Source organism: Eschrichtius robustus, chromosome 14 (genome assembly GCF_028021215.1).
Source record: "Eschrichtius robustus isolate mEscRob2 chromosome 14, mEscRob2.pri, whole genome shotgun sequence".
NCBI lineage: Eukaryota > Metazoa > Chordata > Mammalia > Artiodactyla > Eschrichtiidae > Eschrichtius > Eschrichtius robustus.
In genome coordinates, this window is record NC_090837.1 from 41,067,852 (window position 1) to 41,085,891 (window position 18,040).

The following is an 18,040-nucleotide window of genomic DNA, read 5'->3' on the forward strand; positions in this document are numbered from 1 at the left end:
CCCTCACTGGTGGGTCCTTCTGCCTGAGCAGAAGGAGAAGTGATCTGTGCTCGGTTCAGCTCCCAACCAGGTAAGGGGAGAGGGGGCGTTTTCCCAGAAATCTTTAAATCGCTCTCTTCTATACTGCTTAATCTGCTTAACTACCAAGGGAAAGGATGCTTTTGAATTAGGATGCTCGTAATGTTAATGACAGATCTTAGCCAGTAACTGTTTTCATTTCTTCCTTAGTGTCAAATCAACAGTGCCTTGACTTCCTTCCATACTGCTCTGGAACTTGCAGTAGACCAGAGAGAAATCCAACATGTGTGTCTGTATGAAATTGGTAAGTATTGAATGTCTGTCCAGTCCCTTGTCATTGAAATAGTATTAATGCAATAGCTCCTGTCCAGCTGAATGTCCAGCTTCTTGTCCTGCAGTGTTAACGCATTCCTGTGCATGTTTTCATTGTTAATGCTGTTCAGTTTGTGTCTTTGTGAAATGCCTGCCGCCTTGTATAATAATAGGACTTTGTTACCATAGCGCAAGTAGTGGTACTTAATGAATTCTCATTACTTCTTTCTAATATTTTGCTCCTTATAACATTTAGATTCTAGGATGATAGGTAAAATTAAATTAATTGAGTAAAAATCATTTGTGAATATTTTATTGGACTGGATATTAGAATTCAGAACTGTTTTCTCTTCCCTCCCACCAATGTTTACCTAAGTAGAAAAATACGGCTTAGGAGAAAATTGGGCACATAGATTCCAATTCCAGCTCTTCTGCCAACTAACTTGGAGCCCTCACCCTCGTAGTAGCCCCTGGAGCTCAGGCGCCTGCCCTCGGAGCAGCTGCGTAATTAAGATGAAATTAGCCGGGTGAGCATGAGGCAGGGTGCCTGGCACATATGTTAGCTGCTTCCTCCTGCTTCTCCCCTCCTGGAGAGGAATTTATAGACAGACTTGGAGGCATTTGTTTGCCACTTGCTTGCTTGCTGTAGACAGAATTGTTTTCCTGAATCTTTTTTTAAAGAAGAGTGCAAACTAAAAGATTGAGAACTGCCCAGTAAACCGTATTATGTTTTAAACGCCTGTTATAGCTTAGGGAGTGGAGATGAGGTATGATCCAGTGGGAAATGTATTTTTCCGTAAACTCTGCTGGAGCTCTGGTTGGTAGCCATAATGTGGAATGGAATGTGAAACACATTATCAGTGTGATGTTTTGAGTCAGACCAGGCATCTCTGATTTCACAACCGATGAAACAGTATAGGACTTGAATGGAAGGAACTAGCTTCGATGTCCTTTTATTTCTCTTGTTTAGGACACTGTTATCTTTTTTCTTCTAGTTTTATTGAGATACCGTTGACACGTAACATTGTATTTAAGGTGTACAACATGAAGATTTGATACCTGTATATATTGTGAAATGATTATGGTGGCCTTTTTGTGTGTGTGCACCATTTCCAGGTCTGTGGCAGGGTAGAATGTCAGAGCGGAAGGAAGCTTGGAAATATCGAAACCCAGAACTAAGGACTTAGGAAGGTTAACTCAGGGTTGGGGTGGGGGGAAGTGGGAATAGCAAAGTCAGGACTCGGCCTCCTTACTCAGCTGTGGTGCTGCCTCACACCTCTGTTGCGGCGTTTAATTCAAATCTTATCCCGATGTCCATTTTAGGATGGAAAGAATTAGCCCCAATTTTTCACTCTAAAATATGTCACCTTCATATCATATCCCATAGAATTTGACACTGAATTTTCTGGAAGTGTGACTCCCCCTCATCCCTCTAGTTCAAATGGTAGGTCTAAGGTGACACGACTGCTTCATGGTGCAGCGGATAACAGAATTTTTTATGGAGGCAAATCGTGGACGGGAGAGAGCAATGGCCTTCGACCCTCAGTTCTTCCCTCTTATTAGCCGTGTGACCTTGAGCAAGTCACGAAGCCTCTTCATGCCTTAGGCTTTCTCCTTGGTCAGGTGAGGACACCGTCAGCCGCCTTTCCAAGACTGCACTAGGATTAACGAGAACTACATCAGGTGCCTGCCTGACACACAACGGGATGGCTCTGTGGATGGGAGATACCATTACTAACAACGAGGGATAAAATTCCTTGCTTCCTCATTGCTGCTGCTGCCCCCCCAGGATGCCAGCCTAACAGTGTTTTGCTCTGGGAGAGGTGGGGTCCTCTCTCTGCCCCTGCAGAGGGAAGGGTGGCAAGTACTTAATTTCTCACTGGTTTCCTCTCTACTTCTCAGAACAGGTTGCTAATTGACTGTGATCATAAATGCACAGGTGAGTGTGTGAGACTTCACGACATGGTCACTGTGGTTGTAATCTACTGGCATCGTCTCTTTCTCTGCGCCGGTGCCTGTTCTTGGGAGAGAAGAACCGCTGTGCTTGGGTTGACTTCCAGTGGGGGGAGGCAAATTGGACGGTTTCCCTAGGAATTTTTACTTTCCTCCCTTCTATACTGCTTCATTGGTTGTGAAATCAGAGATGCCTTGTCTACTCAAAGCATCATATTGAAAATATTTACGAGGGAAAAGATACTTATGAAGTTTTCAGGCTGTTTACGTGGAGCCCTCACAGAGAAAGTCAGCAGAATAAGACGTTTGTAACGTACAGATGGGCTGTAAAGCATATCCTTTAGGGTCCCGTACTAGAAATATCTCTTTCACAGGTTGGTGCAGCATGATAGAGCTGAATTTCAAGGATGCATTTTACTCCTTTGAGAGGCTAAAAAACGAGTCCCGGTGGTCCCAGTGCTATTACGCCTATTTAACCGCAGGTGAGTAGACCACGGTCTGCACGGCCACAGCGCGCCCTTCTCTGTCTCAGATTAGCTCACGTGCGTTGGCGGGTGGGAGAGTGATGGCAGAGGATGCAGAAGTTGTGTTCTTCACCGTTTCCCACAGCGTGTGTTGTTTTGGGCTACAAGTAAACAGCAGCTGAAGAGCAGCTCTCCCCAGCCCATCTGAACAGCGGGGCAGTTCGGTGCTGCACGCCCTGCCCCTCCCCACGTCCCCTCAGGGCTGGGTTGGTCACATGCCGGGTCCCTGGAAATGCTTATTGTGAGCTTTTCGTTTTTGTCCATTTTGTCCTAAACAGCCTCAACTTACCCTTACCCCTCTCCTTTATTTTCTCAAATCTATTTTTGATTTATTAGGAATTTAAAGAATTTTAAAGAATTTAACATGTCTTTTAAATCATGTTAATGTCTTTGTTTGGATTGTTAGTGCCCTGGTTACAGAGTTGCACAGATTTTGAGTAGTCTGTTCAGCCTTGTTTTACTTATTAACCCTATTATAATTACAGTGTGATTTTGCAGAACACAAGGTAATTCAACACTGCATGTTATTATAGCAGAAACAACTGTAATGTCTGATAGGCATATCAGTGTGTATTGCCTTTTTACCCTTAAATGAAGAGATAAAGACATGCTGCCACCTGGTGGACAAAATAGCTGTCTGTGCCCTGAGCTACAATACATGAAGTGCTGTTGTGATGCAGAATGGTTCAGGTGGAGATTGAAGAGACCCAGGTAGTTGTACATTTTCTGCCTCTAACAATGAGCTCTCCTTACACACCCATATATGTGATTCTTTTACTTAAAATTTAAGGCTAATCCAAACATTATTTTCAATATCTTCTTATTTCTCTGAATATTTGGATTTAACAAAACGTCTCCTGTCATTCCATCCCCTTAACTGGTCTCTTTAAAATAAGATAGAATTAGAAGATGGTGACCAGTGTGTCTGTCCTGGGTGTTCTGAAACTGCAGTCCATGAGCAGTTAGGATGGAAGGCCCTTATACTCACAGGCCTTCCTGCAAGCCCCGCAGGTATTAATCTGTTTTCGTATGGCTCTTATAGCTGATGTTTGAATAGGATTATTTTCAGTATCCCGCTTAGGATACTTTAAGGGTTGGTTTACAGAACTCACAGGCATCTCGGATGAAAGTAGCAGGCTTGGTGTGCACAGCACGTTGATGAATGAAAACAGAGAGGCTGCAGCACCCCCCAGCGGTCGTTAGGGTGTAATGGGGCCACATAGTCACTGTGGGCAAGTGTTTGTTTTTAATCGTTGTTGAGCATGGAACATGAAGAAATAACGGTACGGTGTGGGTGTATAGAGGAGCATTTATTCTCCAGATATTGGAAATCCCAGGATCATACCAGTTGTAGCAGATGATAAAGCGTGAAAGACTCTAGGCGCCACCTCTCCACGGGGGCTTCGTGCAGATGATGTGTGAGGAGCTCCACCTAAAGTGTACGCCGGCCCATCTGGTGGGCTGGAAGAGAAGGTCACTCTGTCAAGCTCTCAGAGAAGGCTCCTTGAAGGAGCTGTCATTTGAGTTGGCCTGAAGGACAGGTACGTGTTACAGGCAGCGTCGGAGAAGATGGGCATTCAGCGACCAGAAACACTGCCACTGGGGGCTTAGTTCCTTGTGCTATTTCTTTTTTTATATTTATCTGTTTTTTTGTAAGAAAATTTAAGTTCTACTCTCTTGGCAAATTTCAATTTTACAATACAGTATTATCACATGTAGTCACCATGTTATACGTTAGATCTTCAGACCTTCTTCATCTTATAGCTGAGAGGTTTTTTTTTATTACGGTAAAATATACATAAAATCTATTTTAAATCTATTTTAACCTTTAAAAAAATTTTTTTTTTGGCCGCACCGTGCAGCTTACAGGATCTTAATTCCCCAACCAGGAATCGAACCCAGGCCCCCAGCAGAGAAAGCCCAGAATCCTAACCACTGGACCGTCAGGGAAGTCCCTATTTTAACCACGTTTAAGTGTGTGGTTCAGTGGCATTAAGTTCCTTCACAGCCATCACCACTGTCCAACTTCATTGTCCCAAACTGAAACTCTATGCTCATTACACAATAACTGCCCCCTCCCCAGCCCCTAACAACCACTGCTCTACTTTCTGTCTGTGTGAATTGGATTATTCTAGGTAAGCAGACTCAACACTATTTGTTGATTGAATCTGGTTTATTTCACTTAGCATAGTGCCCTCAGGGTTCATCCATATTGTAGTATGTGTCAGAATTTCATTCATTTTTAAGGCTGAGTAATATTCCATTGTATGTACAGACCATGTTCTGTTTATCCGTTCACTGTCAGTGGATGCTTGGGTTGTTTCCACCCTCTGGCCATTGTGAGTGATGCTGCTGTGAACACGGTTCTTTTTGAGACCCTGCTTTCAATTCTGTTGGGTATGTTACCCAGAAGAAGTTAACCGAAAAGCGTAGTCTGAATGGATGAGCCAAGCGTCCTAAGTTCTGTGTAGGTCTCAGACTTGGGATAAATGAGAGACACTCATGCTTTCAAACATCTGCGTCTTTTAAAGCAACTGTCTGTAACTGTATTGAGAGGAGGTGGTGTATATTCTTCAGGGTCTGAGGTATTAGTGTTGTAGAACCGCAAAGGTGATTCAGATCCTGATACTGTTGATGTTTATGACTCTCTTGTGTACCCACACTTGCTCATTCCTTTTTTTTAATATTATGTGACTATATAATAATGTTACCAGTTATCTGAGGAGACCTCAAGCTAGGGGCAGCTGAAATTATTCTTTTTAATTGATTTACTGTGTGACCTCAGGCAAGACTTTTAACTTTCCTGGACCTCTACATCCTCTGATCTATAATATGATGGAGTTGTTTTACGAAACAATCACTGAACTTCTTTCTCGTTTTGAAATGTTATAACACAACCGATGAGGTCATTTTGGATGGGTTCAGGCCACCACATCTGGACCAGTGCTGCTCTCATAACTGGGGGTGATCTCTCCTTTTGAATATTCAGCCTAATCCCACTTATTGCCAGTAGAAATCTTCTGCCTTTCCCATCACCTTGATGACCTCAGCTTTCTGCAAACCTTGCTGCTTGTGCTTCTTTGCCCCTTCCGTTAGCTGCCCATCCTCTGACATGCCATAGCCCTGTGCCTGGCTTGACCAAGCCCCAAAATGCGAGTATGGGACCACCCAGTTTTAGGACTACTTGAATAAAGAAGAAAGAACTAGCAAATCAATGGACATTCCAACTGGGGGTTGAAAAACAATATGTGGCAAAGACAAAAGCAGCAAAAGATTAACAGAAATGAATTCATCTTCATGGGAGTTGAAAAGAGGACGACGAAGAGTAGTTGGTAAAGTTTCAATGAAGGGATGGGACTGCAGCCTGGTGTGAAGTTTGGAGAAGGTAGCGAGCAGGTGAACCAAAGGAAATACGACTACATCTTTGCTGGGGGCTCTGGATGGGATGAAGATAGCATGCAGACCATCAAAATCTTACCCCCCTCCAAGGCTCAGCTTGACTCTTAGTTCCTCAAAGCTGCCCTAATCACTCCAAAGAGAAACTATCCCTTCCCTTGATGAGCTTTTCCAAAAGTACTTTGGTGCCAGGACTCCCAAGGCTCTCATCACTATATACATTGTAGCTCTGGACTGTGTGTCTTCTCTCTCCAGCTGAAATTTAAGTTTCTTCTGGGTGTAAACGTGTGTGTTTCTTCTTTGCATTCTTGCTGGCGGCTGTAGGTGGTAGGTGCCCAGTAAACATGTGTCGGACTAATTCATGACTTTCTTTCCAGATGCAGGGGTATCCTTCTACCACCGTGAGGCTTTCACAGTCCTCCTGGCTCCTAAGTGTTCTTGCCTAGATTCCTTTTTCTTCCACTTTCCGAGTATGAGAGCTCTAAATGGACTGTAGTCTGTGATAATATCTGGGGGTTTTGTTACTGTTCAAGACTGTCTCCCCCAAAGAGGGCTAGGACTGTAGTTTTCCCACGTGTCCCCGCCCCCCGCCCCAAAGCTCAGGGAACCTAGTGCCAGGGAAATAGTTTTTTTTGTTTTGTTTATTTTTGGCTGCATTGGGTCTTTGTTGCTGCGTGCAGGCTTTCTTTAGTTGCGGCGAGTGGGGGCTACTCTTCGTTGTGGTGCCCAGGCTTCTTGTTGCGGAGCACGAGCCCTAGGCACGCGGGCTCAGTAGTTGTGGCACATGGGCTTAGTTGCTCCGAGGCCCGTGGGATCTTCCCAGACCAGGGATCGGGCCCGTGTCCCCTGCATTGGCAGGCGGATTCTTAACCACTACGCCACCAGGGAAGTCCCAGGAAATAGTTGTTGAATCGGTGGAACGACGATCAGCAGGATGGTGTAGTCCCATGTGTAACAGTCTTTAAAAATATTTGGTCCCACTGGGCCCGTGAGCCACAATTACTGAGCCTGCGCGTCTGGAGCCTGTGCTCCGCAACGGGAGAGGCCGCGATAATGAGAGGCCCGCGCACTGCGATGAAGAGTGGCCCCCGCTTGCCGCAACTGGAGAAAGCCCTCGCACAGAAACGAAGACCCAACACAGCCATAAATAAATAAATAAATAAAATTAAAAAAAAAAATTTGCTCCCATTTTTTCCTTTGGTAACGTTTTCCAAGTATCATCAACCTAGGTGTCCCTTAGTGGCATTTTCCGCCTGATACTTAAAGATTACAACGATGGTTTTTTACAGTTTGTCAGGGAGCCACCGGTGATGTGGACGGGGCACAGATTGTCTTTAAAGAAGTTCAGAAACTCTTCAAAAGGAAAAACAATCAGATTGAACAGTTCTCAGTGAAAAAGGTATGTTGGAACCTGTTGATCTGGTGTGTCATTTATGATGGATATTTGCAACCATTGCCACCTTGGACAGGTTTTAAGAAATCATATGCAAAGCTGGCAACCTAATGCCATGCAAAATGCAGTTCACGACTGTGGAGAGAATTTACTCCCATGTCATTCTTCTGCTCTGAATGCAAAGTACTGTTTGGTTGCAAATAATTAAAGCAGTTGTTTCTTTGAATGAATAGAGACATTACAGATCCTGTGGCGCTCATGAGCCTCCGGAGAGGAAGTGCATCTGTCTGAAGAGCTAGGTAGTCTCAGAAGAATGCAAATCAGCAGAACCTGGGCAAGAGATACAGACTGTTAGTTCTCATATAGTGAAAGCATCACATTCTGCCCTAATAAAAAACAAGTGTGCATCAAATATACCAGCAGAAGGGCCCAGGACTGTAGGGACCAAGCCCCTAATTTACTTCTGTACTTTTAAGAATACAGTTTAGCTGAATTACCATGGGTTACCTGACAACTTATATCCTGAATTTTCCATGTTTTTAGTTGTAAGTTTTTATTGAATGAACATTTAATGATTTAGTGTGAGTATAAACTAGATTGTAATGTGGAATGCCCCTGAGAGCACTGGGACTAATTAGAAAACTAAAACGTCAATAAAACTGTAACTAAAAGGCATCTAGTATTACATCCTCCATATAAACCCATCAAGTTATTATTTGTCACCCAGCTTTTATAAATTTCTTTGACTTAGAATGAAACTAGATTCATTTCAGTTTAAAGTTTTCAAAATATATCCTGGATCTTGATAGTAGATTGAATTGAATAAGAGAAAGGCATATCTACCAATATATTAAAAATCAGAGAGCAAAATTCAGAGAGAAATTTTCATTTTTAACTTTGCGGGAGGGGATCGTTCACATCAAATATGAACCATGTATTTTTTAATGTCTCCGAAATTTTTTTTTTATCTGAATTTGGTTTTTTTCTAATGTTGCCTAATCATTCCAACTGCTTGCAGGCAGAGAGATTTCGGAAACAAACCCCAACCAAAGCGCTGTGCGTGCTGGCGTCCATTGAAGTGTTGTACTTGTGGAAAGCCCTCCCCAACTGCTCCCTCCCCAACCTACAGAGGATGAGTCAAGGTAAAAAACAAAACAAAACTGTGCACAGCAGCTTGTTCCTTCAGTGTGTCACTAATCTCCTCTGATTCAGAGAGTACAAATCTGTCATTCTTGGACAAATGGTGCGATGGTTGAAAAAGTTCCGTCACTTAGGTGATGGGAGTAGGAGGCACTGGAAGGGACAGATGTACTTGTCTTGTCCGCGGTGTGAGGCGATGCACACTGATCGTCAGGGTTGGTAATCCTAAAGCCATGCAGGTGGCTGGAAGCATATGTTTCCACCTGCCCCCCCCACAATGAAACCTCTTTTCATATGGACATCCATTAAAATGCACAGATATTAAGTGTACATGCAGTTCAGTGAGTTTTGACAAATATACACACTGTGGCATCCACACCATGATCAAAACATAGAACATTTCTTCCACCCCTGAGATTTCCCTTATGCCCCTTCTCAGTCAGGCCCCACCCATGGCACCCTCTGTTCTGATTTTTCTCTCCACAGATTATGTTTTAACTTCGTACAAGTGGAATCAGACAGTGTGTACTTTTTAGTGCGTGGCTTCATTTGTACAGCCTAGTGTCTGTGACACCCACGTTGTATCTGTGTCAGTAGTTTGTTCCTCTCACTTGTTGAGTGGGATTCCATCGTATGGCTATACCTGTCCCACGATTTGTTTATTCCTTCTCCTACGGGACATTTGGTTTGTTTCTGGGTTTTTAGTGATCGTGCGTAAAGCTGCTACAAACATAAGTGTGCAACATAAGTGTACTGACCTTTTGTGTGGAATTACATGCTGATTTCTCTTGAGTAGACACCAAGGAGTATAACTGGGAACGTACCTTTTTGATTCATATGTTTAAAAAATCATAAGACTATAAGTTATGGTAATAAAACCTTCACAAAGTCATTTTTATTATAGTGGTAGGAGAAGTTCATGGAGAGAATAAATCTTTGAGTAAAATAAAGCTTTACTGGTTATTAAAGAAATACTGTGGGCTTCCCTGTTGGCACAGTGGTTAAGAATCTGCCTGCCAATGCAGGGGACATGGGTTCGAGCCCTGGTCCAGGAAGATCCCACATGCCGCAGAGCAGCTAAGCCCGTGCACCACAACTACTGAGCCCATGTGCCGCAACTACCGAAGCTTGCGTGCCTAGAGCCCATGCTCCACAACAAGAGAAGCCACCGCAGTGAGAAGCCCGTGCACCGCAATGAAGAGTAGCCCCGCTCGCTGCAACTAGAGAAAGCCCGCGTGCAGCAACGAAGACCCAATGCAGCCAAAAATAAATAAAATAAAAATAAATAAATTTTTTAAAAAAAGAAATATTGTAACATTTCTTCTAAAGGTATAATGGCAGACATTTGAATGATATTTTATAGTCTGGCAGGTTATTTCCTTTGCTCTTCACTGGAACCCAGGGAAGTAGAAAAGGCGGACAGCATTGTTGTGCCCATTTTATGATGAGGAAGGTGAGACTCGGAACAGTTAGGTGACTTGCCCAGCTCCCATAGGAGCAAGTGTCTCTGCTGCTGGCCTGAGGATGGCACATTGATTAGCAAAGCTTTCAGCTCTCTACACACAGCTTCTTATTCCTGGGAGCATGAAGATATTTAAATCATGCAGCTGGAAAAATGATTACATGGTGAGAATGCTGTGTTAAAACAAAACACAGGGACTTCCCTGGTGGCGCAGTGGTTAAGAATCCACCTGCCAATGCAAGGGACACGGGTTCGATCCCTGGTCTGGGAAGATCCCACATGCTGTGGAGCAGCTAAGCCCGTGCGCCACAACTACTGAGCCTGTGCTCTAGAGCCTGCGAGCCACAACTACTGAAGCCCGTGTGCCTAGAGCCCGTGCTCCACAACAAGAGAAGCCACCGCAATGAGAAGCCCGCACACCGCAACGAAGAGTAGCCCCCGCTCGCCGCAACTGGAGAAAGTCCACACGCAGGAACGAAGACCCAACATGGCCAAAAATAAATGAATAAATAAATAAATAAATAAATTAAAAAAACGAAACACGCACACATACAGTTATCCCTGTGTATCTGTGGGGGTTTGGTTCCAGGACCCCCTACACATACCAAAATCTGTGAATGCGCAAGTCCCTCATATAAAATGGTGTAGTATTTGCGTATAACCTACGTGCACTTTTCCATGTTTACTCTAAGTCATCTCCAGATTACTTGTAATACCTGATATGATGTAAATGCTATATGTGTAGTTGCAAATACAATGTAAATAGTATGTAATTAGTTGCTGGGTGTGCGGCAAATTTAAGTTTTGCTTTCTGGAATTTTTTTTTTCCAGAATATTTTCAATCCACAGTTGGTTGCATCTGTGAATGCAGAACCTGTGGGTATGGAATGCCACTGACTGTTCATCCAAAAATATGATTTCATAGAAAGCACTTACCTTTGGAAATGTAGTCTTATTCACATATATGCTGCTCTTTTCCAAAAGTGATTTAGTAGTAATATTTTGGACTTATTCAAAAATAGTGGTTGTACAAAATTTGTCAGATTTCTTTGTAGTCACACTTGTTTTTGATCAAATATAGCGTTTTCCCTTGAATCACATACTTTTATCATCAGAATTCCCTGCAGATGCCTTTTGCTTATTTAAAAAAAAAAAAAAGTTTCCCTCTCAAAGGTCAAAAAGTTCGTCAGTGTTGATATTCCAGAGCAACATAGTGCAACTCCAAAAGAAGTTGTGTGCAGAGACCCTGTAATTAGGGTAAGTGTGTAACCCTCCTAAGGGAATTACTTGAAAGGAAACAGAATTTTCCCAGATGTTCAAGTTCTGCTCTGTTTAAAAAGATTCATAATTTTAAACCCATCCCTGGTTGTTGATGCAAGTCTGGAATATCTACCAGTGTCTACCTCAAAGGACCAGTAAGGAATTTTAGGTATTCTTTTTTTAAAAAATAAATTTATTTATTTATTTACTTATTTTATTTATTTTTTAGTTTTTGGCTGCATTGGGTCTTCATTGCTGCTCATGGGCTTTCTCTAGTTGCGGCCAGCGGGGGCTACTCTTCGTTGCGGTGCACGGGCTCTAGGCGTGCGACCTTCAGTAGTTGTGGCATGCGGGCTCAGTAGTTGTGGTTCGCGGACTCTAGAGTGCAGGCTCAGTAGTTATTGCGCACAGGCTTAGTTGCCCCGCGGCATGTGGGATCTTCCCGGACCAGGGCTCGAACCCGTGTCCCCTGCATCGGCAGGTGGATTCTTAACCACTGCACCACTAGGGAAGCCCCTTAGGTATTCTTTTTTTTTTTCCCCCCAATTGGGTTTTTTTTGTTTGTTTGTTTGTTTTATTAATTTATTTATTTTTGGCTGCGTTGGGTCTTCGTTTCTGTGCGAGGGCTTTCTCTAGTTGTGGCAAGTGGGGGCCACTCTTCATCGCGGTGCGTGGGCCTCTCACTATCGTGGCCTCTCTTCTTGCGGAGCACAGGCTTCAGACGCGCAAGCTCAGTAGTTGTGGCTCACGGGCCCAGTTGCCACGCGGCATGTGGGATCTTCCCAGACCAGGGCTTGAACCCGTGTCCCCTGCATTAGCAGGCAGATTCTCAACCACTGTGCCTCCAGGGAAGCCCTAGGTATTCTTTTTAATGCACAAGTGCAGGATCATGTGTTTAGAGATAATTAAAACAGACATGCAAATATAAAGTGGTAATTGGCAGGCACAAGAACGATCATCACTTAATGTGACTAAATATTCTCTGAGCTCCTTTCCAGCTGTCAAAATAAACAACAACAATGTGGCCCTGGGGAGGGAGGCAGGCTCTGGAGTGAACATGAGATAATTCTCTAATATTTTTGCTAAAAGTCCAGTTAAGAGATCTGTTAATTAGATTATCTCATTCTCCAGTGTTAAGCAGTAATGATCCAAATCGCTCAGTCATATAGAAAACAGGTGAAGATCTTTGTAGAGAAATAGTTAAGTTCCAGGAAAAAACAAACAAACACCTGATAGTGGGTGATAGAGGTCATCTGCATTGATTACACTCTTCCCATCAGGCCCACACAGCTTTGTGCACTCAGCTTATCAGAGTCCCTGTCTGTGACTCCCTGCATCAGCAGAGCTAGCTGGATTCTTATATCCTTGTCTTGTCATTTCATTCATTCCCTTCCTTGCCCACCTGCCCCTCTCCACTGCATTCTTCCTCTGCGTTTTAAGGATGTTACCGTGTATTCTCAGCACAGCAGAGTGCTCCCATTAAAACCTAAGTTATGTGGTGGTGGTTCACTTCTGAGACCTTCTGTGGCCTCATCTTATTCAAAGTAAAAGTCTGGATCCATTGAGTGGCCTACGGTCTGTACACACGCCCCCACTGCCATTGCCTCTCACCACGCTCCCACCCCCCACCCCCACCCCCCCACCCCCCCCCCGCCGCTCACCAGGCTCCAGCCACACTCCTCCTTACCGATCTTCAACACACCAGGCACGTGCAGCCCTTAGTGCCTTTGCACTTGCTGTTCTCTGCCTTCAAAAGCTCTTCCCACAAATATCCACATGGCTCCTTCACTCATTTTCTTCAGGTCTTTACCCACCTGTGGCTTTTTCAGTGGGCCTTAACCTGTACGTTTCCGACACACATGCATACCGCTATCCCCTTTCCTGGCTTTATTTTTTACCTTAGTTTGTACACTTCCTTAATACACTTATTTTACCTATCGTGTCTTTTGTGTCATCTCTCTCCTCCACAAAATGTTAGTTTCCTAAGGGCAGGAATTTTTTTCTCTTTGGTCACTGCTGTCATATAGTAGTTGCTCAGTAAATATTGAATGAATGAGTAGAGTTAATGAATGAATGAGGGGATGAATGAAGTACATTCCCCTTCCTTAACACTGCCGCTGCCTTAAGATCTTTTGAGTACTTTTTCTTTGGAGGTATTTTCCGCCTAGGTTTTTGAGGCACCTCCTGCTTCTATAGGTTTAGACTCTTCTTCACATTTACCTCTTTGCTACTCTACCCAGCTCTTCCAGTTACTTCCAAAACCTTTTCTGGAACCTTGAGCTCTCTCTCTCTTTCTATATATATATATACCTACATATACACATACATACACATATATCACACATATGTACATACATATATACATGTACATACATTTGTGTGTGATATACATGTGTGTATGTGTGTACATATATTATTGTATGTATGTGTATGCTTCTATAAAATCTTTTCAAATCTCAGTACCTTTATTGGTTCATAGAAATAATTACTATTTTTCCTCCTCTATTAGCTCCACTGTGTTTCCAATTTCCACTCTTTTCATTTCCTTGGAAAACTTCCATGTTATCCTCCCAACATGTGTGCCCGTCCTCCGCAGTAGATGGCAAGCTTCTTGAAGTGGAGGGATCAAGTCTGATCCCCTCTCAGAGACTGGTGCAGTACCTCCTACAAACTTGTGAAGGTGCTCATTGTGTGGTTTTTTGAATTAATGTGATGCAATTGAAAGATACCAATAGACTTTATTTTTTAGAGCAGTTTTAGATTCAAGCAAAATTGGGCAGAAAGGACAGAGAGTTCCTACACACCTCAAAACCCCCCCCCCCATGTGTACCCACACAGCCTCTCCAACCATTAACATCCCCCCCACCCCGTTGCGGTGCATTTGTTACAACTGATGAACCAACACTGGCACAGCATTATCACCTGAAGTCCGTAATTTACATTAGAGTGTATGCTTTGTTTCGTACATTCTATGGGATTTGACAAATGTATCATGACATGTATCCACTCTTATAGATAGTATGATACAGAATAGTTTCACTGGCCTGAAAATCCCCTGTGCTCTACCTTCCAGACCTCTGGCAACTCACCACAGTTTTGCCTTTTCCAGAATGTTATGTAGTTGGAGTCGTACAGTATGCAGCCTTCTCAGATTGGCTTCTTTGACCTAGTAATAATATGATGCAATTTTGAGTCTTCTTGGCACCATGAAGTTTGATATCTTTGTCTTTCTTTGACTAAGGATACTTACTAATGGATGAGGAAGGGAAACCTTCTCAGTTTGAACTTGAATACGTTACTAAACAATGAAATGCTTAACTCTTGATGATATTTAAGGAATTAAGTGAACGTATTTCCTTCCTGCTGTTTTCGCTTCTCTTTAAGCTTGCCATGAAGTGGATGATTCATCTGTCGTTGGATTAAAGTATTTGTTTCTTGGTGCCATACACAAATGTCTAGGGAACTCAGAAGATGCTGTCCAGGTAAACTGTTCATGTGGTGTCATGGCTAAGGAAACTAAACTGTGAAAACCTACATATACGCTTGTGAATAAGAAAAAGGAGAAAGCATTACATAAAGCCAATCTCCCACTGCAGTGTGAGTTTCATCCACTTTATTTGATTAATGTCATCTTCTCAGATGCCAGAAGTTGATGATGGTTCATACTAGTTTTTAATGTGACTTCAGAGCCTTAGAATACTTCTTCACCTATGGGCTTCTTTTCTGGCACTAGCTGTTTATCAAAGATGACAGCCTCAATTGGAGGAGGAAGAAATGAGGAGGCAGACAATTTTGAAGGAGCAGAGTGAAGCCTCCTAGCTAGGTAAATACAAATATGATCAGGCATGTCAGCCTGTGTCCACTTTTCCTCCCTCTATAACTGCAGATTATTGATGCATTACTGAGGTGAGGTCTAGAAAGTTGTTAGCTTAAGATATTCTGTGAACATATTATATGAAAAAGAACCATTCATTATCTTCAAATGTAGTTGGAGGGATTTTTCTGGGTTTTTTGTTTGGTTGTTTGTTTTTACAGACATCCAGGTGTTATTTTGATTATTCTGTGAGAGAGTTCATGTACTGTAGTAAGAGACTTTGGCTTTTAAATCCTAGGGTGTTGATACACTTGTATTATAATTTTAAATTACTTTTCAGTGTGGGGTATGATAGTTATTACACAGCTCTAAATAGCTTATTTTAGATCATATGCTTAAGTATCAGTAAGATACAGTCAAGACACCTGTCAAGAGATGGTTCTTGGCTTGTTTACTTTCTGTCTTAAATATTAAAATGGAAGGTTCAGATTTGGAGGTGCAGATAAAGATGTTCTCTGCAATAAAATCAGTAGAGGCTGGTGTGTCAACTAGGAAAATAAGTAGCACAAATTGGGCTGACTGATGGGTAACATATACTGGCGCAAGTTCACCAGACAGGTATATAAAGGACTTATAAGATATGGATGAGAATAAATGGGAAGGAACAAAGATGCAGAAAAGGAGAAAACCTGATACAGAATACACATCCTCCTAAAGATGTGATGAGACTTAAGTAGGAAAATGAGCCTAAGTAGAGAAATGAATTAATTCCAAAAATAATTCGTATTACTTTCAGTTCTTTCAGCGAGCTGTTAAAGATGAGTTGTGTCGTCAGAATAACTTATATGTTCAGCCATATGCTTGCTATGAACTTGGCTGTCTTCTGTTAGACAAACCAGAGGTAAGATCTTATCTATTTTCTTAAATTATGTTCATCAGCAAAACTGTGCATGTGAGCAGGCACAAAACATCCTTCATTTAAAGTAAGTTGATTGAACATAGTGTTTTTTTGTTTTCTTTTCCTTGGTTTCACATAGGATGAATCCAAGAAGCTATTAATCCTATCTCACTGTGTTTAAGGAGGTAATCTCTTCCGTGGAATTAGAATGATAAATGTAACTTTGGGGACAAAAATTCATTTGGGGCAAAATCATTGCCTTTTCTAGAGTGGTATGGTATGATGTAATGTGGTTTATTCAGAGTACAGAATTGCGTTGTAATTCTAGCTCTGCCGTTTATTTTTATTTAGTGTATGATACAGTTAAGTTATCTAACCACATACCTTCTTCCTAATCTGTAAAACAGGATAAAAAATACCTCCCTTGCCAATTTAATAAAGATTGTAGTGAGAATAAATGAGGATGGTGTGTAGGATTACTTAAAAATTTTTAGAATACCTTATAAATTTGACAGTCATCACTAAGATGAATATTTAAGCACAGTGGGGCAGTTTTTTTTAAAGTGAATTTCAATAATGCTGGATTTGCTTGGTAGCTTCTTTTAGAAGCTCAATTACATACTATTGACTGTATAAAATTCTAATTTCCAGTAAATTCAAGTCAGCCTTCAAATATATGGACTTTTTAAAAGTTGAGCTAAATCAACAGAAATATTCTAGCCTAAGCCTTAAATATGTAGCTTATCTTGCCAAAGATAGGCTTTTAATTGGTAACTCTTTTCATTTGAAATTCTAATTTTACCAAAATAGAAAATGCAATTTTTATGAATTTTGGTAGAAACTTTTAACACCATATTCTTTAAGGAAATTTTTACTCTTAATGCAGCCTTAAAATATATACATAAACTACAAGAAGACTGGTCTGTCTCTTGAAAAATGAAGTTGATATTCTCAATCAGTAATGCCTTCAAAAAAACTTACTTCAAATAAACTTAAATTATCATCAATTTTGGGTTTTTTAGTAAGATCTTAAACTATTATACTCTTCTAAAGTATGATAGCCCTTTATAAAATAATAATGAAGATTATGAAAAATTATTTATCAAGTAATGCCTTAATGTAAACATGTAAACAGCATTATATTAAAGAAAAATTGAGTCAGTATGCTTGAATGAGCACTTGACTCCCCTCTATGTCACTGTGAATTTTTTGAATTAATATATCTTCCTATTATAACATTTTCTGCTTGAGTGTATATAAATATAGATGTTAAGAGATAATGTGTTTTTCTTACATTCATAGACTGTAGGAAGAGGCAGAAGTCTCCTTCTTCAAGCAAAGGTAAAAATGCCTAAAAATGCTCAATCTCTCTCTTTCCAGTGACCCTTCTTATCCTCTGTAGTGTACTCTGGAGTCTGAATTCAAGAAATTTTGTGAAATGATTGTCCTGGTTGGTATTTCTGGAGGGGAAACTGATAACTGAATCAGTGAGCAGTTGATTTTTAACTGAAATTACACCTGAAGCTCCTATGAAATTGCTCATCCTGCTTTATAAAAACTCTTCTCATTTGAGTGGGAAAATAACTGTTGATTTCATAACTGCGTTCTTGAGTTAAGAAGTTCTAACAGCAACTTCCATTGAGCCCAGCTTAAGACTACTGTCTCAGGAATAACATGAGGGAAATTTTCCAAAGACAGCATTAATAATGCTCAGTTGACATTTTAAAACTGGACATAAAGTTTGAGGTTTGGGGAATAAGAAAAATCAAGTGAATGCGAAACCTTTGTTAGGAGTGTAAGGAATTTTACTTTGGGCAGTACAAAGCTTGGTGTGATTAATACTGTAGTATTACAGACAGCTTAGCTAATA

At 41.6% G+C, this 18,040-nt stretch overlaps 1 protein-coding gene across 4 annotated transcripts in view; it reads left to right on the forward strand.

Moving 5' to 3' along the window:
• TTC39C (tetratricopeptide repeat domain 39C) overlaps positions 1-18,040 on the forward strand; it is a 104,345-nt gene that overhangs the window by 85,894 nt on the left and 411 nt on the right. For all 4 annotated transcript variants that reach the window (XM_068562867.1, XM_068562870.1, XM_068562868.1 and 1 more), the window contains 7 exons: positions 229-322; positions 2,658-2,765; positions 7,493-7,602; positions 8,615-8,738; positions 14,843-14,940; positions 16,069-16,173; positions 17,473-17,511. In XM_068562867.1, coding sequence (XP_068418968.1) covers positions 229-322; positions 2,658-2,765; positions 7,493-7,602; positions 8,615-8,738; positions 14,843-14,940; positions 16,069-16,173; positions 17,473-17,511 — 678 coding nt within the window. The remainder of the gene's footprint in view (positions 1-228; positions 323-2,657; positions 2,766-7,492; positions 7,603-8,614; positions 8,739-14,842; positions 14,941-16,068; positions 16,174-17,472; positions 17,512-18,040) is intronic.